This window comes from Peromyscus leucopus, chromosome 19 (assembly GCF_004664715.2).
Source record: "Peromyscus leucopus breed LL Stock chromosome 19, UCI_PerLeu_2.1, whole genome shotgun sequence".
NCBI classification, from domain to species: Eukaryota; Metazoa; Chordata; class Mammalia; order Rodentia; family Cricetidae; genus Peromyscus; species Peromyscus leucopus.
The window spans coordinates 27711378-27733554 of NC_051079.1; the positions used below are offsets into that span (position 1 = coordinate 27711378).

Below are 22177 nucleotides of genomic sequence, written 5' to 3' on the forward strand. Positions count from 1 at the left end.
CTTGCAGCCAATGAAGGCAGTAGAAGGGTGGGACTTTCATGGTAAGGTCACGAAAGGTGATGGCTTCTTCTTGTTTGCTGCATGCTCTGAGGAAATTTAAATCAGGTCAAAGAGAAGACACACAAAGAGAAGCCTCCAGTCTTCCCGAGGAGAGGGAGTGGTCCAGCTGATGAGGCACTGTTCCAGTGTCTGTCACTGACTGATCACAGTAGAGACTCCAAGCTGGATCCCTAGAGTCTTCACGGGTGTGTGTAGCTAGAGTTTTCCTGCCTTGCCCACAGTCAGGACAAGTCTTTGTCACCCGCCAGTCCCACAGCCGCTCACACCCAACCAAGTAAACACAGAGACTTATATTGCTTACAAACTGTATGGCCGTGGCAGGCTTCTCGCTAACTGTTCTTATAGCTTAAATTAATCCATTTCCATAAATCTATACCTTGCCACGTGGCTGGTGGCTTACCGGCATCTTCACATGCTGCTGGTCATGGCAGTGTCTGGCAGTGTCTCTGTGCCTCAGCCTTCCGCTTCCCAGAACTCTCCTCTCTCCTTGTCCCACCTACTTCCTGCCTGGCCACTGGCCAATCAGTGTTTTATTTATTGACTAATCAGAGCAATTTGACATACAGACCATCCCACAGCAGGTGTGTGTGTGTGTGTGTCAACATCTTAAAGCTGAAAATTTTGTGTGATACACTATGTAGCAATAGATAATCAGCGTATCCACCTTTAGGTACTCAAGATAAGCCTTATAAATGGATTTACTTTCATGGAATTTCCATTCCAGATTTTTCTCATCCATAGCAAGGAAGGAATAACTATTTTCAGGGTCTAATTACCTATTGTTTATCTGCTATCTGGGCCTGCTCTCAAGCCTGGCTTTGTTGTTTCAAATTATGAAATTGACCTCATTCATTCATTCATTCATTCATTCATTCATTCAATAAATACATCAATTAATTTCTCACACAAAGACTCTTTTTCTGACACTTTGGAGTCTGAAACTCTTCTTCATTGTTTCCAAGCGTCTATGGCTTCCATCCTAACATGAGGCAAGAAGGCTATTCCCTGGTTGTGGCTCTCCCCTTCAGAACAGAAGCAGTCAAGTTCTTTCTGGGCTCCTGGTTCTGTCCTGAGTCTAGTCCTGTGTCTGCAGTAGCAGACCGACTGAAAACACAAAGAAACACCTCTCCAAATAGAAGGTGTGTTATTAGTTACTGGACATAGAAATAATTTAGCCAAAGACAGTCCCTATTCTCTAGTGTTCACCATTCAGTTCTAGACACTGAGACCCAGCCTACCCAATGCACTGAAGGAGCTCTCGTCAGTCTTGACTCCTGTGATTGGTCACAGGGAGGGTGGTCACCCTGAAGGTGGAGAGGGATGCATTCATGGGCTACATACATACTTTATCAGGTACAGCAGTACACAGTGCACATTATCTGTTCTTAAATACTAGTCTCTGTTCTAGCCGATGGGGATGCAACACCCGACCAAAGAACTGCGGCGCACGTGCTCTCGTGAAGCTGTGCAGCAGCGAAGGACGACAGACATTGGACAGAATTGTGTAAAATGGTGCTAGGAACGCAGCAGGAAAACGAGGTGGCTGAAATTCTTGCTAAGGACGTGAGAACCTTCCGTGGGGGGCAGCCGTGGGCGGGTTTTGAGCACAGTGGCCACGAGAGGGACGGACAGTAGGGGGCGAGAGGACTGCAGGCAAGGAGAGTTGGTGATTTAAAGCAGCAAACACGTTCTGCTTGACTGGAAGCCCGGCGTGCAGAGAGCTCTGAGCGTTCAGACTTCTTCTGGGCAAGGGGTTGTAATTTGAGTGCAAGCAGGAATGCTCAGGAGTGTCCGGTGGGCGGAGGCGAACAGCAGTTCTCATTCGAGAATTTTTCCTGCTTGACACACCTAGGCTCTTCGGTTCCCTAGATTAGCAGACGTCTCATTTCAGGCTCGGATTAGGGCCGCATGGGGTGGGCCGGGTTCGGGTGGCGGGGGCGCACCCACCACGGAATGCAGCCCGGAGCTCTAGTTCTGCAACCCTCGCTGAGCGGGAGGGGGCGGGGCTTGCTCTGCGGACCTAGTGGTGGTGTGGGCTCCGCCCCCATGCTCAGGCCCCGCCTTCGGAAAGCTTTGATTGGATTAGAACCGCGGAAGGGCCGGGCGTCCCCGGGCGGCCCTGGGGGTCGGGCAGAGGCAAGCACGCTGATTGGTCCTGCGGGGGATTAGGTCATCGCTAGCAGGTTCGGGCGCCCCGGACGCCGGCGGGGCGGCCGAGGCTTCTGTGAGAAGGCGCTCGAGGCTGCTGAGGAGCGAACCCGCAGAGGAGGCGGGGAGGCGGTGGCCGCGCTCGTTCGCTTCCCGGCGCCGCCGAGGGTCCGCCGCCGCGCCTCCAGCCCGCGTGCCGCTCGGTGGCTCCTCGCAGGAGCGCCCGCGGACCGGCGGAGTCCCGGCTGCCGTCTAGAGTCTCCGGCTCGCTCCCTCTGACCCCGCGCGCGCGGGGCGAGCCGGCGCCACACCTGTGGAACGGCCGTCGTCGCGGGTGTCCGCCGAGCAGCGCCCGAGGCGCGTCCCCCTCCGCTGGGCTCCACGGGCAGGATGGGGCTCCCCGCGCTGGAGTTCAGCGACTGCTGCCTGGACAGCCCGCACTTCCGAGAGACGCTCAAGTCACACGAAGCGGAGCTGGACAAGACCAACAAATTCATCAAGGAGCTCATCAAGGACGGGAAGTCGCTCATTAGCGCGCTCAAGAGTAAGTGTCTGGGGCAGCGCACGAGGGCTCGGGGCGGCGGCGGCATTGGGCTCCGGGTTGCCCGCGCGCTGCCGGCTTTCGTCCCCCTCCCGGGGCTTTGAGTGACGGGTGTCGATGCTCGTCCGAGGCGAGACGGATCTGAGAAAAGAGCGAGTCAGTGGCCTCGGAGGAGTCTGATCGCCCAGCCTCGGCATTTGGGGACGGCCGGGAGGGGGTCGATCGGGGTGGCACTCTGGGCTGGGTGGGTGTGTTCGACACAGGTGTCTCTGGCCTGAGGCCAGATCGCCCAGTCGGCGGTAGCCTGCTGGGAAACCCATCGCTTCTACGCTTCCACAGCTCGGTGTCCTTAGGGGGCGAGTGGCTCACCCCAGGTGCCCAGCCCGTTGCCCAGGCTTGGGAATGGAGCATGCTGAGGGGGCGCTGCCCATCCCTGGGAAGGGGAGGGTGGTGACTGCTTTGAGCTCTGCAGGAGCCCTGCACACAGCTCCAGCCTGGCCCGGACTGCTGGGCTCTCTGCGTTGGAGTGATTGGTTAGCTGTGTTCCTGGGAGCATTGACAGTAATCCCTAGACATAGATCAGTGCGGTGTACGTGTGCAGGTTTTGATTCTTGTGCTTAGCAGAAGGTGACAGCGGTGGGAGTATAGAACCAGAGTGTTCCTTTACTCTAAACTGTGGGCGAAGGTTTAAAAATAGAACGAACACATCCGTCTTTCTCCTTCTCCCGCTCCCTTGCTCTACCCCTGCCCCCTCTTCGGCTATCCTTGAAAATTCAAAAGGCTGAGAGGGGATGTCCTCAGCCTTCGCTCAGAAAAGAGAAGTTTAAGCTCATCTTAAAGGTTCCCTGAGAGTCTGTGAAGCCATTTTAAAATTTCTTCCTCCTTTTGGTACGAGGTGTATGTGTGTGTTCAAATTTTCATGCCACCCAACTTTTGCAGAGCAAGCCTAGAGTTTCTCCTTGTGGCCAAATTCGAGCATTCTCAGGGCGAGAAGGGTACCTTTTCATTGGGTTCATTTAAAAATAGTTCAGGCGATCTTTTCATTTTGATCCCCAGGAAGTGGAGGCAGATAGTGGGAATTGTCTTTGACTCTTTACTTTTCCTGTCTCTGTGATGGGTTTCCTAATAGATGGTATCTTTCAGCTAAGACTGGTTGCCTCACCAGAGTAGGATCCAAGCTGTGAGAATGGTCCCCAGAATGGTTCTTCAAAGAAAGGCTTAAGGGCCAAGATGTCATTTAGTAAGCCTGTTGCTTTTAAAATTGAAGAGTGAGAGGATGGAATGTCAGGGCAAGTGCCAGTCTTCTGGGGGTGAAATAAAAGCACAGGGCAGACATCAGGAAGCTTTCCAGGCAGAGTCTCTGCAGGAGGCTGTGACTTACCTGAGGGGGAGGAACAGACTCTTCTGTCAAAGATCAGGGCCTGCCTTGTTTCTGGGAACAAGTGACCTCTAGTTTGATATAAATTTGGGGTCCACTTAGAAGTTGGATCTGGAAATTTTGGTTGATCTTTATGTCTGCTTTCTTTCTTTCTTGGAAACAGGGTTTCCTTGTACCCCAGACTTGCCTGAGCTCATGATCATCCTGCCTCAGCCTCCCAAGAGTGCTATGATTAAAGGCATGCGTCATACCATCATGACAGACCTCAGGCTAACTTTAATCGATCCTCTGCTTCACTCAGCAAACGTAAGAAATGCCTTCTGTTTGCTGGGCATTGACCTGGATACCAGCATGTAGCACTGATATTTGGGTGCCCCTGTGGCTACAGAGGCACAATACTCTGTGGCAGCCATGACTTATTTGTGTGTTAATCTCATGTATCTCTTTGGATTTTGCAAATGAGAACACCGGCTTGGGTAATCACTGGCCCAGAGTTTTTGAAGCTACATGGTCTGAGATAGAAATGTAATTCTCCCAGTGCAGAACTCCAATCTGTTCTATCCTTCTTGCCCAGAATGGAGCCTGCAGGACCAGACCTGCTAGAGTTTGGACTTGCATTTTATATCTGAGCATTGACTCTGAGGAAGGTGTGTTGGGTGACTAGCAATTTGCCTTCTATTTCTGAGGAGCATGGTTCATTAGATAGTAAGAACCATTGCAGTGTTGGGATGGATTGGCTCTGTGACTTGCTGGAAAGACTGATGCTAAGCTCAGTATGCTGCTCTTTCTTCATCCAACGTTAGGACTAACTGTACCCCTCTGCTACTACTAACTACTGCTTCAACAGAGCGTGTTACTGATGCGACCTCACTGACTTCTTAAAGCAAGTTTTCACACCATTTTAGGTATTGAGTTATCATGAGGTACCTGCTGCTTTGTACACCATATTAGTTCCAGTATAGTCATTTTCTTCAATAGATCATTACTGTTAATGAAAAGCCAGCATTTGTCCAGTACAGCTTAAAAATAAATACATAGTTATGTCCAGTTATAAAGTTAGCACTGGTTTTGTTTTGTAACTAGTACTTCTACAGATCTCTGGGTTCAGATTTCCTTTGTCTGTATATATAATCAGAGGTAATAAACATGGCCTCCAGGAGTTGGCAGAGTTTATCTACATCATTTTAATGTTACCTCTACTTTGTGAATGATGACACCAAGCAGCCAAGAAGTCAGTAACCTGTCCAAGGTAAGTTTCAGGTATTCAAATACAAGTTGTCAAATTCCAGAGACATGGCACTTAACTTAATAAAGCAACGTTGTCATCTAGGTTAGCAGAAACCACAAGCCTCTCTCGTGTTTCTTTTTTGAATCTGTTTTAGACTCTGCCAGTATACTCCATAAAAAAACGAAACCCTTGAACTCTATCTGGTTTCTCCATCCCTGATATGGACACAGAATCTAAGCAACAAAGCATGTCAGGACACTTTTTTTTAAAAAAAAAAAGAAAGAAAGAAAGAAAGAAAACCTTACTATTTAGAGAGTTCTCTTTGGTGTGCAGTTGAGCCTTGTCAATTCCCAGTCATTGCTGATGGTGATTTGTTCTGACCTTTTTTGAGTGGTACTCAGTTACCCAGGACTCCTGCCTCTTACTGGCTTGATTATTCTCTCATTCTCAGCCAAGACGCTTTGTGTGTTTAGGTCTTGTTTTCCTTTTCATTCTGTAGAAATGATAGAGCATGGGTGAGCTGTGGAGTTTCCTGGGTTCAAATCTTGAACCCACTGCTTATTAATTGTTTGACTCTGGGCACCTTACTAAGTCTGAGCTTCTCCTTTGTAAGTGGAAATAGTCACACTGACCTCTCAGAGACGGAAAGACACAGTGAATGTTAAAACAACAGAATAAAACTGCCACCACTAACAGCAACACTTGGAGCATGGCCCTTGGCACCTCTCCCTTAATTTCACCAATACTACAGTGTGCCAGCATTCAAGGTTGTCAGGACTTGGTGCTTATGAAAACCAAAGGGGCAGAGGTACATGTCAGCTCTCGGGAACTCCAGCAATTGTATGTATTAGCCACTGATGGACACAATCAGAATTCTGGTAATAATGTTTGTATCCAGTTGTGGTTATGTCAAGAGAGGTGAACGTGCTACAGGTTGAAAAGGAACAACATGTTAGTCTCCCAATGTCTCTTCTGTTGCTATTACTTATAGTTAGAGGAGGTTTCCCTCGCAGAGAAAAAGACTGCCTGCCTCCACAACAAGTTTGCCGAATGCAGTGGTGTCTTAGTTAGGGTTTCTAATTGCTGAGACACACCATGACCAAAAGTCAAGTTGGGGAGGAAAGGGTCTATTTGGCTTACACTTCAGCATTGCTGTTCATCACTGAAGGAAGTCAGGACAGGAACTCAAACAGGGCAGGATCCTGGAGGCAGGAGCCAATGTGGAGGCCATGGAGGAGTGCTGCTTACTGGCTTGCTTAGCCTGCTTTCTTATAACACTCAGGACCAACAGCCCAGGGATAGCACCATGGGCTGCGCCGTCCCTCATTGATTACTAAATGAGAAAAGGCCTTACAGCTGGATCTCAAGAAAGCATTTTCTCAGCTGAGGCTCCTTCCTCTGATGGCACACAAAACTACCCAGTACAAGTGGTCTTCGTGTGTGACTCTTGTGGACTTGATGGCAAACTGAATGTGGTTTCATAGACATGAAAAGCTGTTAGTCTGAGGGGTTTGGCTTTGGGGAACCATGTTTCCACACGTTGACAGTCAACTTCTGGATTTGTTCCTGGGGAATACCCTTCTGAATTTGGCTTCTGCTTTTTGAAATAGAGAATCCTTATTCTGACAGACTAAATGGGTGGGGCAGACATACAGTTTTTAAGATAGTGGTATCACTGAGATGTAATTCACATTCATTATCTTATATAGCTTGCTCATTAAAAGCACGTAATTCAGTGGTGTAGTATATTCACAGTTTGTGCAGCCATCATCATCATCAGAGAACATTTTTGTCATCTCCAATAGAACCTATTTTCATGACCAGTTGTTCGCTCTTTCCTCCCAACCCCTGCAGCCCTGGCCAACCACTGTATTTTTTCTGCCTCTGTAGACTTGCCTAGTCTGGACATTAGAAGTACAACTGCTGTCATTCAGGTGGTGGTAGTCACCTTTAGGGGACTGCCTAGTTCATGAACTGAGTTTCAGATGGGGAAATGTTGAGTCAATAAATAAGCCATCCATTTTTCACAAGATGGGGTTTAAGTAGAGGTGAGGGCACACTGATTTATTTCCCAGGGTCTGGAATGTATGCTCTGATGTTTTCTGTCCATGGGAGGGGTATGGATTCTACCAAGTTTGATGGATGCAGAGGGAATAACCAGAGCAAAACTAAGAATCTAGTCCCTCCAATCAAGTTAGGTTGGGTATGCAATAGTGAATAAAGCCGTACTTCAGATTGCTCTTCTGTAGAGTGATAATGTTTTTGCTAAATGAAATGAAAGCTTTTATGTTATATTAGCTGCTTCTATGCTTTTTATGGACCCTTTAAGGGATGATGTGCCCTTTTCATTGCATTCCCAGATGTTACTGATGTGGAGATCTCTGTTCCTATGCTTCCATCATATTCTCAGGGTGATTTTAACACAAACAATAGCCCAGTAAGAAAGCTAGCATCTTTCATTTTATTGAGCATTTAGGAAGTGCCAGTTTTTATGCCAAGGGCCCTATATATTTATTTATTTTTATTTTTTTTGTTTTTTTTCGAGACAGGGTTTCTCTGTGTAGCTTTGTGCCTTTCCTGGGACTCACTTGGTAGCCCAGGCTGGCCTGGAACTCACATAGATCCGCCTGGCTCTGACCTCCCGAGTGCTGGGATTAAAGGCGTGCGCCACCACCGCCTGGCCCAAGGGCCCTATATTGTACCATGTTACCATTGTGCTACCATTCTGTGAGACAAATGTTGTCCCTCCATGTCTTTGGGGGGGGTGGTTGAGTTCTAAGATCCATCTTGGATACCCAAATCCTCAGATGCTCAAATCTCTTCTATTATTTACATGTAACCTATACATAGCCTCCTGAATACTTGAGGCAACTCTAGATTGCTGCTAATACATTACATAATGTGAATGCAAACATAATGTTTGCACGTGTTGAGCACAGATTCAGATCCTCCCACCCCATCCTCAGATATTTTCCATACTGGTTGGTGGAAGCATAGGAACCAGATCTGCAGATATAGTGGGCTAGCTACACTGTGCTGCTTCTGCATTTCTGGGATAACTTGTCAAAATTCACATAGCTAGGAAATTGTGTAACCAAGTTTTGAACCTGGCATTGGTCTGCTGGCCCTCCTCTGAACATTACCCGTGAGTGTGTTCAATAAAAATGCTGGTAGTGAAGATGCAGATTTTTCACAGATCCATCTTCTAGAAGGGGGAACATGCAGCAGGTGCTAGGCTAATTGAGAAGATCATACTATTGCTTTATAGATTTCCAGCTCTGAGTAGCCACAGCTAGCTAATATTTTGTACTCTGAAATTTGCTCACCCTTATAGGCTTAAAGAGCCTTATAGGCTGGAAGGGTAGAATAGGAGGGCAGATTTTTCTGTCTTGTCTTTGTAAAGCATCACTTTCTTTTTGGGAACTACTAAGTGATTATCAGTGATTCATTTTTAATTGGATAATAGAGCATTGAACGGGGAGACCAAAAACCTGTTCTTGGTCTGAATTGTTAAAGTGAATGATTCAGCTTCTTTATTCATTAAAACAACAGTAAGATAACTACTAAGTATGTATACTTTAAAAGCTGTTCACTTTGCTGGGCAGTGATGGCGCATGCCTTAAATACCAGTACTCGGGAGGCAGAGACAGGCAGATCTCTGTGAGTTCGAGGCCAATTTGGTGTACAAATTGGGTTCCAGGACAGTCAGGACTGTTACATAAAGAAACCCTGTCTTAAAAAAGCAAAAATAAAACAAAACAAAAAACCCAAAAAACCTGTTTGCCTTTTCTACTTCTTTAGCATTTAATATAGGTGTTTTTTTCCCCCACAATGAGAATGAGCTCTCTCTGTCTCTGTCTCTCTGTCTCTGTCTCTCTCTTTCTGTTCCTATGTATGTGGTGCATATCATGTGTCCAATTCTATCAACTCTGACTTATTCAGGTCTTTCACTGAACCCAGAGTTCACAATTTTGCCTAGACTGGCTGACTAGGCCATACCAGACAAGACTGGCTGACTAGGCCATACTCGACAGACTTTTTCTGCCCTCTACTGCTCTTGAGCTTATAGGTTCACATGTGGCCACACTGGCTTTTTATGTGGGGGCTGGGGATCTGAACTCAGGTCCTCTTGATTGTGCAGCAAGAGCTCTTACCTGCTGAATCCTCTCTCTCAGCCCCAAGAACAAGCTGTTCTTGAATAGCATAAACTCTCATAAGATGTTCGATGCCAGTTTGATTTGCTGAGCAGTAATTTTGTTACAAAAAGCCTTAATGGAACAAGTAAATATGGAGCCAGGTAGCAAAAAAATTGTTCCCAATTCCTTTGATTTACTTTAGCAACTTGTGAAGAAAAGGGAAAAAAATGACTTTCCTAATTATTTGTAAGTGGTGGTAATTTGCAATACTGACATTTGGAGTATTACTCATACAAATATAAACAACAGCTAATTAAATCCAAACAAATTTTTTTTTAAATTTTTATATAACACTGGCTCTAAAAAATCTCTGCATGTTTCTCTATTTGAAGTGCATTAAATAAATTGCATAAAATCTCTAATCTTCAACCCTCTACTTGTGGCTTAGAACCATCTTCCCACTGTTAAAATAAGGAAAAGACTTTACTCTTTAGATTGGCTTGAGGTTTACAGAACATTGGAGTAGACTTATACAGGGTTCTCATTATAGCTTAGAATGTCTGTACCTTCTGGTTTCTCCCTATGGTTATTTTTTTTAATACATCTTTCAGAATCCTGGCACATCTGTTACTGCTGATTAACCAATATTGATTTTATTTTAGCTCATTGGTGTTGGAGGTTGAAGCTAGGCCCTGCACATGTGAGTGCACACTCCATACCCCTGGTCCCTGGTAGAATATTAATGGAAGTTTCTTGGTGGTGCACAGTTGATGGATATTGAAAATGTACCCATTAAATGTCATTATAGTTTCACTGTCTTAAAAACCCTCTACGTTCTAGCATATCTTTTTTTCTTCGTCTTCTACCAACTATGGGTTTTTCCATTGTCTTCTTAATTTTGCCCTTCCCCCCCATACTGTCAGATAGCTAGAACCAGTCTGTAGCCTTTTTAGATTGCCTTGTGTCACTAGTAATGTGCATTCAAGGTTCCTCCATGTCTTGGTAACTATTGGGTCTCATTGCTGAGTACCAAAATTTGTTTCTTCTTTTACCTGTTGAAGGACATCTTGATTGCTTTCAAATCTGGACAGTTATGAATGAAGCCAACATAATTATTTTGTGCATAGACATGAGTTTTCAGTTCATTTGGGTGAAGACCATGTGATTGTTGGATTGTATGATAATGTAAGAAATAACCAAACTGTCTTCCAAAGTGGCTGTAGCATTTTGCATTCCCTCCAGCAAAGAGTGAAAGGTCATGTTGCTCTGTATGTGGTGGTGTTTTCAGTTTGACCTTATAGTAGGTGGAGGAAGTCCTACTCATTCCTCAGCTTTCCCCTCCAATTTTCTCATGATATATTCCACTGAGTATTTTTCACATGCTTATTCACCATTTGTGTATCTTCTTTGGTCGGATGTCTGTTCAGATTTTTTTTTTTGCTCATTTTTCAAAACAGGATTTTAAAATTATTATGATAAAATGTTCATGGCACAAAAGTTTAACTACTTCAACAGCTTTTAAATAATTTCATACACTTTAGTGGGATTGAGTACATTCACAGTGCCATCTGACTGTGCTGTTCAGTTCCAGAGATCTTCCAGCATCCCAAGCTGAAATTGTACCCATAAAACAATGACTTTGCACTCCTGTCCACCCTAGACCCTGCTGTCAATCTTTGTTTGTTTGATTGTTCTAGGCATTTCTAGAATCATATGACAGTTATCATTTATATGTGGCTTATTTTATGTAGCATGATGTTTTCACGGTTCATTTATGTTAGAATAGACACTAGAGCATGATTTCTTTTTATAGCTGAGTGTTTTATTGTTAAATTTTAATTATTAGCAGCCACTACAAAGAAGCACTATTCTTTCTCCTGTGAGATCATGGAAATGATTTTCCCTCTTCTCTTTTTTCTATCCCTGCAGAATGACCAGGCACACTTGCATTTGACATGCCACTTTATCAAGTGTCTCCCAAGAACATTCCATCATGTTTCTATGTATTCCTTTCAGAGTAGCCATTTGTTTCAGGTCAGCCTGCCTTGGGGAGTTTTCTTTTTTCTTTTTTTTTTTAACTCCACTATTAATAAATTTACTCGACATAGAATTAATCTGTTTTAAATGGCTTGTGGAACAATTGCCAGAATCCAGTTGATGAAAATAGTCACCCCGAAAGCTTCCTCATGTCTGTTTGCAGGTGCCTTCTCTTCTCAAGCCGTACACAGCCACTAATCCCCCTTCCCTGTGTCTAGAGATGTTGTTTCTGAGAATTGGAGCTAAGTCATAGATTATGTGGCCCTTTCTATCCAGGCTCTTTCACTTAGCATGTTGATCTGAGGCTCATCTGTGTTTTAGCTTTTATTAGTATTTTGTTCCTTTTTATTGCTGCAGAGTATTGTGTTTTGTAGACTTTGAGCTGAGTTTCGGTTGTTAGCTTTTTTGAATGATGCTGCTAAGAATGTTTACATACATTCCTTTATGTTTTCACTTCCAATTTCAAGTCTTACCTAGGAATAGAGTTGCTGAGTTATATGGAAAATGTACATAACATTTTGATTTAAACCTAGGTTTAAAGGAATTTAGGTTTAACTTTTAAAAGGCTGACAAGTCATTTTCCACAGTAGAAGTGCCATATTGTACGTCAGCCGTGTGTGAGCCTCACTAACACTCTCTATGATCTCATTTTGATTGTAGCGAACTACTGGAGTGATATGTCTCATTTGAGTGTAACTCGGATTTCATGGTGACTAATGATGGTGAGCATCTGTTCATGCATTTACTGGCTAGTGGTGCGCCTTATTTGTTGGAATGTGTATTCACACATATACTATCCTCTGCTTTGTCCTGTAAAACTTTGGATGATGAAGTGAACAATATTTAATTCATTTTGTCCATTTGTCTTCTTTTGGGGACTCTTTACTTCCATTTACAATAGTCTCACATGTATTTCAGGATCTACGGACTTAGGAGATTGGTTTTTAGGGGGCAATGGTTCAGCCCTCTGCTCTGAGTAGTAAACTAGCATCTCTCATGGTGGATCTCACAGGTTGGCATTCTAGTCTTTAGACAATGACCAAACCCCTCAGAGCTGACAAAAATTAGAAGCTGTTGGAGAAAACAACTCCTGAAGGGGATTGTATTATCCTGTCAAGGCCATGGCATTTCCAAAAACTAGCCAAAGGAGGGATGCCATTATGAACTTTATAGAGATTTTACTATATACATTTTTGTTTTACTTTCCCTGTGACTCCCTTATCTTACTTTTTCTAGGTCAGTACATGTGTACACTGCATTCCCTTTGATTATTTAAGAGGGCTGGATTATTGGATTATCGCATTATTTCAGTTAGAGAAGGTGCTGCAGTGATCATTCCCATGTCAGCCTTTGTGTGTGGGTCCCAGCATTTGAAAGATTCTGGATCTGTTGCAGACTCCAGTTTCTATAGGTTTTGCAACAGCCCTTTATTTAGGCCTTTATTTCCTTGCAGCTAATTGGTTTGGTGCTTGCGAATATGTGCTAGAATATGTTTCTGAAGTTTAACTTTTTAGTTTAATTGGAAGCATTCTAAATAGGCTGCCTTTGCGGCACAGATACTGATTCTGAAAGAATGAGGCCCCCTCCCCACCGTGTGTGTGTGTGATGGTAGGGTAGGAAATGCAGGTATCCTTACTAGCCTTGGACTTGTCCAGTATCTTTTCTGAGCTGCAGATTCTTACAAGTACAATGGGAAATGAACCTTACTTTGCCCACATTGAAAAGACTCTTCCAAACTCAAACTGGGGGGCCTAGCAGGAAAAACATGTTTGTTAGGATGAGGACTAATAGCATTTGTAGCTACAGGAATCTCTTATAAGTCAGAGTCACTGGGGTTTCCACATTTTGTAGAAACCCAGGGTGGAGGAAGAGAGGAAATAGTAAGGAAAACAGCTTGGCAGTGGGGGCCAGAAGCTGTCACAGCGTGTTTATGTCTGGCTCATTTCACCTTGGTTGGAAGGCACAGAATGCTGCGGAGTGTGAGTTTGGAGACTGGGCAGTTGCCTACTATATTTAGAAAGAGGAGATTCCTGGGGTTGGGTGGGGTGTTCATGTGCATGTGTGTGTGTTTTCTTGGCCAGATGGACAAAGGTTTGGGGCTTGAGGATTCTGGATGAAACCTTATTAGCTAGCTAGCTTCTCTGTGCCAGCTCAGTAGCCCTGCTTTGACTCCTGCTGCTGCCACACAGGAAAAGCCAAAATAAACTGTTTTGTATGGTTTGTAAAGATACCACAGGTAGGTTTCAAAGCTCACTGGATCTTGCTATCATATTGACTTTTACGTTTACTGCAGGCTCACTGGAACACTTTGAAAATATGAACTGGCATATCCTGTGCGGCTTTAGCTTGATTTCCAGGCAGCCGAGTTGAACTTTGGCTGTGTTTCTACGTCAAGGTCACTGTTGAGCAGATAAGGCCCAAACTGCAACAGAGTTCTGACTGTGTATCTCATTGCTACACTTGTGGGTCAGCTGTGGACCAAGGAAAATGAAATTAAGGTGGCGTGTTTACTTTTGTTCATGTCTGCTTCTTTGTCAGCTGATGTAAATAGTTAACATCTATAAATGGCACACAGATCAAAAGACAAAAATGGACTTGGAGTATTCCTCCAACCCCTGTGTCTTGATCCCCAATTCTACTGAAAGCAGCATTTCACCAGTGTCTTGGATACTTTTTTAATGAAATTTATGAATGTGTCAGCAAATATATAAGTGTGTATTCATTTTTACACTTCCATACACTTATGCATTTAGAATGATTCCATATGTATTTTATGTGCCTAATCGTGTTGTATTTTACATGTTCTGCACTTGTGTATACATTCCATCATATGGATGAAACATAGCTTTTTTTAACCATTCCCCTATTACGCAGTTAGATTATTTCCAGTCTTTGGGCTGGAGATATAACTCAGTTGATAGAGTGCTTGCCTAGCATGCATGAAACTCTGAGTTTGATCCTCAGTTATGCAAAAACTGGACACCATGGCATATGTCTATGATCACAGCATTGAGAGGGTACAGGCAGGATGACCAGAACTTCAAAATTATTCCAAACTATATAGAGAGTTCCTGGCTAGCCCCTGGACTACTTGAAACTTTGTCTCTATCTCTCTCTCTCTCTCTCTCTCTCTCTCTCTCTCTCTCTCTCTCTCTCTCTCTCTCCATGCACACAGAGATATGTATATAAATACATAACATAGACATAGATACATATACAAATGTATACAAACATATGCACATACATATGCATGTATAGAAATATGTATAATACATGCACATGTATTTAAACATGTTTATGCACACACATACACATATATGCACACACACATGCTTTGAGGTACATACCTCTGGCATGGGACACAGAAGTGATCAGATTTGTAGGATGAGTTCCTACTCTGGAACTGCTCAGCAAAAAGCACTGTGTCTATTTTCCACTGTGATAGATATTCTCAGGGAATTAGTCCAAGAAATTCCAAGTGAGCGAGTTTCCTGAACCATGATTTTTAGAGTAGAAAATCAGCTTCTTTACTATTTAGAATAGCTTCTGTAATATAAAACAGAATTTTTCTTCATTTCCTTCTCCTTGGTTTCTTTGTATTAAAAACTATAGTGAAAATTATTCCACGGAACTTGACACAGCCATATCTTAGAGTCATCCAAATACAAGGCCTAGTCTTATGTTCTACTGTGGTATTGTTGAGTTTTCATCTGGTGTAGTTCATCCTCTCTTCAGGAGGGTTAGCAGGTGCTAAATCTCCTGCAAAACTTGGTGATTGGAGGTAGTGACTTTGAGCTAGTGGGCATGTCTTATCTAGTTGCTGTGGGCACCAGAATTCCTGGCAGGCAGGAGGGAGGATGTTTTGTGTGCCATCTCCCAGTGGTGACTTTTCCTGCAGAGGTTAGCATTTCTTTCTGGTGGACAGGATTCTGCCACATGTGCTCTCTGGTCTCTGCTCTGGTCCTTGAAGCAGCTCCTGTTGGTGTAGAAGGCTATGTTGGTGGAACTTGGCAGAATGGAGCAGGCACTGTCCCTCTCCTGGGTGCTCAGCATCTAGAAAGGAAACAGGAGAATCACAAGCAGTCCATGGCGCCAGGGGTGAGTGCTGGCAGTTTGGAGGGGTATTGGGGGAGGGAACGGAGACCTTTGGGAAGGGCTAGTGAAGGCTTATCAGGTCCAAAGAGGCCCTTGTTTCTTATCTGCCATTTGTAGGTCACCTCTGCTAATTTTGCCTCACCTTCACCCTTCTTGATTAACTTTGAGAATGTCTATTCAAAACTGCATTTATTTTAGAAGGGAAGTTTATAGCAAAGAAGTCACAGGTTTGGTGGATTTAGCTACTTTACGTTCTAAAAAGAATCATTGAATCATAACCATTAAATTAAAAAGTACTATCTTGGTGTTGGTGGTGCACTCCTTTAATCCCAGCACTTGAGAGGCAGATCCATAGAGCAAGTTCCAGAACAGCCAAGGGCCTATATCTTAGAGTCAAACCTAAGAAACACTGTCTCAAAAAACCAAAAAATAAAAACAAAATAAAAAAGTACTTGTCGGGGCTGGAGAGATGGCTCAGAGGTTAAGAGCACTGACTGCTCCTCCAAAGGTCCTGAGTTCAATTCCCAGCAACCACATGGTGGCTCATAACCACCTGTAATGAGTTCTGGTGCCCTCTTCTGGCCTGCAGTCATACATTCTGGATACATAATAAATAAATAAATCTTAAAAAAATATTTAAAAAAAAGTACTTGTCATTGTATTACTTAAAATAATGTCATATTTCACCAGTAACATGAGATCCACTGTATGCGTAACACTGCACTAAGGTAGAAGAATTGGAGAGAATGGATATCTGTTTTACTTGGTGCCTGGCAAGAAAGGTAGAGGCTTGATGGGCTTCACAGACAAGGATACAGTTGTCCCCGAGTTGGGGACTCTGTGCCAAGGAGTACAGAGATAGAGTGACAGGAAGTACACTCTTTCGGAAATCTGCTTGACTTAGTGGAATCGCTGCTTAAACATCCAGAGTTATGGAGTAGAATATAGGGTTCTGTGGAATTTTTCAGAGGAAATGTGCTCATATGAATGAATAGGAGAATGCATCCTCAACAATGTTTGGATTGAGAAGAGAAGAGATAAAGGCACAGGAGAAGGAGGAGCTAGGGTGCCTCCAAAGTACCCATCAGGTCCTAGATGCTGACTAAACTCCACACTACTACCGTAGGCTTTTGGTGTGTGATGCGGACACAGCTGAGTGATGCTTGTTTCTGTACAATTGTTCTCATGGGGCATGCAGGTGGAGAGTGGTGTGAGCTCTGGAAGAGACCTGGGGACTCTGGGTTCCCTCAGGTGGTTGTTGGTATCTGAGGTCCTGGAGTGAATGACTTCATAATGACGATACCTATGCCTTAGGTGTCCACTGGAACCTGGCAAACACCCCCAGAGATTTTGATGCCATATTTCTAGGCTGGGAATTGTAAAACTTCCCCGGGTGATCCCAATGGGTGGTAGGGACCCTAAAAGAAGAGAGTGTAGGGTGAAACCATGGGCCATATCAACATGTAGCAGGTGGGTAGAGGAGGCTTGGAGTGAATCTGAACTGATGACTAGGGATTTTGTCTTAGACATTCTAGATGAGAACATTCCCAGAAGTCCTTAGATTTGACCTTTGGGAGAGACACTGAAGAAAGCAACTTAACAACAAGGTGGTAATTACTACCCATGGAATGGTATTACTAGAAAAAATAGGTGAGAATTGGAGATGTTGAGCTTAGTGACATCATTGTCCCAGCTACAAGGTAGTGGTTGTACCAATTCAGCTAGCCATGACTGCAGCCATCCTCAGTTGCACCTGCTGTAATTTGCCCAGAGCTACCTTAGTGGGTTTTTCTGCATGCATTGTTGTTGCTGTTGTTGTTTCTTTGAGACAGGGTATCACTATGTATCTCTGGCTGTCCTGGAACTCACTATGTAGACCAGGCTGTCTTCTAACTCACAGTGATCCTCTGCCTTTCAAGCACTGGGATTAAAGGTGTGCACCACCATGCCTGGCCTTCTGAATGGATTTCTTTTTTTCTTTTTCTTTTTCCTTTTTTTTTTTTTTTTTTTGAGACAAGATTTCTCTGTGTAGCCCTGGCTGTCCTGGAACTCACTATGTAGACCAGGCTGGCCTCAGACTCAGAGATTCACCTGCCTCTGTCTCCTGAGTGCTGGGATTAAAGGGGTGCAACACCACTTCCTGGCTCTGCATGCGTTCTTAAAAGAGAAAATGCTGTAAGATGTTCTCACACTATAAATTCCTAGGCTTTCAACTAAGGAGATTCTGATGTCTGAGCTCAGGGGCAGGCCTGGAAAGCTGTGTGGCCCATAGCTTACTCTTCTTTCTCCCTAGTGATTTGTGTGTGTGTGTGTGTGTGTGTGTGTGTGTGTGTGTGTGTGTGTGTGTTGTGTGTGTGTGTCCCACACAGGAAGTCAAAATAGGCCAGAAGACATTCAGTGTAAACCTTGTTTGTCCTTAAGTCATCTTTCCCCTTCATGTGCCCTGCTGAGTTCGTTGCCCAGCCTTACCTTGGGTCAGCTCAGTTATCTGCAAGGTGTCAGTCAACACTCCTGCAGGTCACAGGTTGACGGAGTGTTCCAAAGCTGTAAATGTTTCAGCAATCATGACATCATGACATCTCAGCCAGTGTGGCTTTATGCCTGGGATTCAGTTGGTCCTGAGCTCTGCCTGGGAGCTTGCTGGGACCCCCTGGGCACTGGGGATGGGGGTGGGGGTGGAGAGCATCTGAAAGGAGACTTTATATTCCTGAGCAATTGTCGGGCAGTTTTCCCACAGTGAGTCCTCACTGCTCTCGTCAGGGTTAAAGGCAGTTGGGGGTCAGAGCCTGTAATTATGGGGCACTTTTTTTTTTTTTTTTTTGTTCTTTAAAAACATCCAGGAAGCACAGTGAGATGGCAGAGCTGTTGCAGAGGCATGGTGTCTGGGCAGGGACTCACTGTCAGCTGGAGAATGAGGTACCCCCCCCCCAAACCCAGCTAGAGCTGATCTACCCATCCTGCTGCCGCAACACCGCCAGGCCACTCATTTCTGGCAAAGGTTCCTTCCTCCACCGGTGCCTATCTCTGTTCTGATCTCTGCAGGGCTGGGTGGAGAAGACAGCAGCTGCTGCCGGGGAGAACCTGAGATGTTGCTGTGAGGACATCCGTGTTGCCTATGCTCTGCTGTTTGCGTAGGGGATCTGCATGCTGTTCTTCCAGAGACAAGGCTTTCCTGCTTCCATGTACGAGTCTTTCAAAGATGTTTGACACAGACCCTACTCTGGGCAGCTTATCCAGCAGCTCATCATCCACATGACTCCTGTTGTGGACAATATGGTTTTGTGGGAGATGGAGGCCAGGCAGGCACTGGGGATGCTCCCCTGGCATCTTCAGGCCACAGCTCTCAGCTGTTTGCCCAGGATTTGCATCTGCCAGCCAGGCCGTGAGGCTGTCTGCTGGCTCTCTGACTAAAGCTGCCTGAGTAGTGTGCAAGGTCAGCGAGTTAACCATGTGGCTAGTCTCCTCAGAGCAGCAACATGGTTCTCTTTGGAAAGAAATCCCTTTTCTTTTTTATGAAGCCAGCACACTTGTAATAAGTTCCCCAGCAGGGACACTCTGCTCTCTTGCATGGGAAATTGGGGTGGAACTGATCGCTTTTGGCCTTGATATCTTCTTGGAGATGACTCTGGCTTATTCCCCCCCCCCCCCCCCCCACCTCGTTTCACTTCATACCATCACAGCAGCCCAGGGCTTAGGGGTTTGTGCTGGAAACAGCCTGAATTCATGCAGGAAGGGTTCAGTAGCTAAAGAATACACAAAGCATGCTTATTTTTACAAGTCTCCATTCCACATGTTGGGTTATCTTCCATAAGCCTAAACCTGAGTCTCTTAAAAAAATGTTAGTTTTTCTTTTTGATGGTTATTTTACATGAGAAGCTCCCCAAATGTCAGCTAGAGAAGAAGGCTGAGTCATTTCTGTATGTGCCATCTCAGTCAGACTGATGCTGGTGTGTGGGGCAGTGTGGTGGGAGGCAGTGAGGAGCAGAGACCTCGGGAGTTCTTTAGGATTCAGAAAATGGCTTTATTACGCTATAATTCACACACCACACGATTCTTTCATTTATAGCATACGGTCATATGGGTTAGTTGCAGATTTGGAATGTTCTACAGTTATCTGGGAGGACATTTTTTGTCATTTCTCTACAGTTCTCACATATCCCTCCCTATCTTTCCTACTCCCTCAGCTATATGCAACTTTCCCCTGGGACTTTTATTCTTGTGCACCTAGCTACTGGGAGTGCTGTGATGTCGTTGCCTGGGTGTAGGGACCTGACACAGTTTTATCTTTGCCCCCCGGAAGATTTGCTGGTTCTGTGAATCTCACTCACAGTCAACCCTGAGAGTGTCTGGAGGCTTTCAGTTAACCCTTCTTTCATCCTGTTTCTGCCTGGGTGATGAGTTTGCTTTGCTGAGTAACTTCCTGGCTGAGAGTGGGAAGGAAGAGTTCAAGGGTAGCATCATGTGGAAATCAAGAAAGGAACTTTTCAAAGTTTTTGTTATTTGCTTACTTGTGGTGCTAGGAAATGAACCCAAGGGTTTGTGAATTGTCCGTAGGCAAATGAGCTATATCCCCATCTTGAGGAACTTTTGTCTTTATAGTAGAGAACATTTCCAGTGATATTCTGATTTGGATAGTCATATTTGGAGGCCATCAGCTTTAAATATTTTGGAAACTGGATAAACAAATGGCTCAATTCGCTGATATAGGACAGTTGGGAGATGTGTAAGTCTTAGCATGCAAGCAAGCCCTTTTTTCTCACTTAAGACTTTCCATCCGAGAGAAGAGAATGTTTGCTGCCCTCTCTGCCTTGGCTCGTGCCCTCCTGCTCGCCCTTCTCTTTGCGTCCTTTCTCCCCACCCCACTTTCTTTCACTGGAACCACCCCACAGAATGTCTGGCTAAAAGGCCAAAGATGTGAGCTCTTGATATCATGATGACGAGGAAGACAAAGCCCCCTTTAAAAGGGAATGGCCGAGGCAAATTCTGGAGTAACAATTGTAGTGGAAAGACTGTAGAACCCAGAAGTCTCCGCTGCTAGTCTTCACGACTGTAAACAATACCATCCAGGGCCCCTTTCCTGTCCCAGTTCCTGTTTTATGTTCCAGAGGTGAATGGACCTCTCAGAACCAGGGTGGGTACAGAATGTCCTGCTCCTGCTCCCTGGTTGCCTGCTATCACCAGAGCATTTAGGTTCTTATTTTTGCTTCTCCAGAGGGACCTTAGACAAGCCTCAAGTTTCCCTTTTTTATCACCAGGCTGGAGCAATGCTGTTAAAATCATCTTGAATCAAGGAGGCCACTACTTATATTTCAAGAAATCAAATGGGGACATGGAATGAGAGCATTATTTGGGTTAGTTGAACAGCTCCAGATATAATTAAGTATTTATAATGCTACCTAGGGAACCTAGAAACCTATTTGGGGTAAGTCAGGAGACTGGGCGTGAGATTTCTCTTTGTGGGTGCTGATTTAGAACTTTTAGGAGTGACACACTTTGGACGTATGTAGATGAATCCTGGATAAGATGGAAGGCTGATGTCTCTCTCCCCGGAGCGGCCAGCCTCACAGCTCACAGCGCCAGCAACAGCAAATAACAGGCCACCCTTCTGCCTTTCCGAGGCTCATGTTGTTTCCTTCTCTTCACATGGGTCAGTGGTTGAAAAAGTCAGTCTGATTACACAAATAATACAGATTCACTAGAGAGAATTTAAACACTAAAGACGCAGAAAATGTAAATTATCTCAGGAGTGCCAATTAGAGGTAGTCATTTTGGTTTTGTCATTTTCTACTCACTAGCTCATGACTGTCTTTGTGTATTATTACCCCTCTCCAGCTGTGCTGTGTCAAGACTTCTTGGACTGATGTACCACTTTTGCACGGTTAGGTCTTGTGACTCTTTCCTTTCATGAAAATTACACAATCTTTAATGCATGCCCTTGTAAATGGGCCACAGGTCTCCTTTGGATAAATCCACACAGGCTGCCCTTACCTTTCTTCTTATTCATTTCCAATCCCTTACCTGTTCTTTTTATCCCTCTGCTTTTTGTTTCTGTGGTTAAGCAGAATTTTGGAGGCCAAAGATATTTTTTTTTTTTTTTTTTCAGAGACCCACATGTCAAAAGCACGGTATTATTGACTTGAACCATAGTAATGCTAACGGGAGTAGCTACCGTCATTTAAATGCTTACACTGTGTCAGGTATGCATATCTCAGGTGTTTTATAAACTTCAATTTTTTTCAGTGCCAGGATCAAATTCAGAGCTTTGCATGTACTGCATAAATGCTCGACCATAGAGCCACACCCAGCCCAAACTTTATCTTTATTTCACTGAATCTTTATTATAGTCTATGAGGTATGTCCAGCTATAACTGCTAGAAGATTGCTAGCGCGCGCGCGCACACACACACACACACACACACACACACACACACACACACACACAGAGAGAGAGAGAGAGAGAGAGAGAGAGAGAGAGAGAGAGAGAGAGAATGTAGAAAAAAGTGTTGTGGTCAGAATTTGAACATCATCCAGTGCTAGCCCTTGTATCCTTGACC

At 44.6% G+C, this 22177-nt stretch overlaps 1 protein-coding gene across 3 annotated transcripts in view; it reads left to right on the plus strand.

Annotated features, from left to right (window-relative positions):
• The first annotated feature begins 2303 nt into the window (after window positions 1-2303).
• Window positions 2304-22177, plus strand: part of Arhgap26 (Rho GTPase activating protein 26) — a 400407-nt gene continuing 380533 nt past the window's right edge. For 2 of the 3 annotated variants that reach the window (XM_037197112.1, XM_037197113.1), the window contains exon 1: window positions 2304-2752. In XM_037197112.1, the coding sequence (XP_037053007.1) occupies window positions 2599-2752 (154 nt within the window). In that variant the 5' untranslated portion in view covers window positions 2304-2598. The remainder of the gene's footprint in view (window positions 2753-22177) is intronic. The other variant, XM_037197114.1, reaches the window with a different exon arrangement.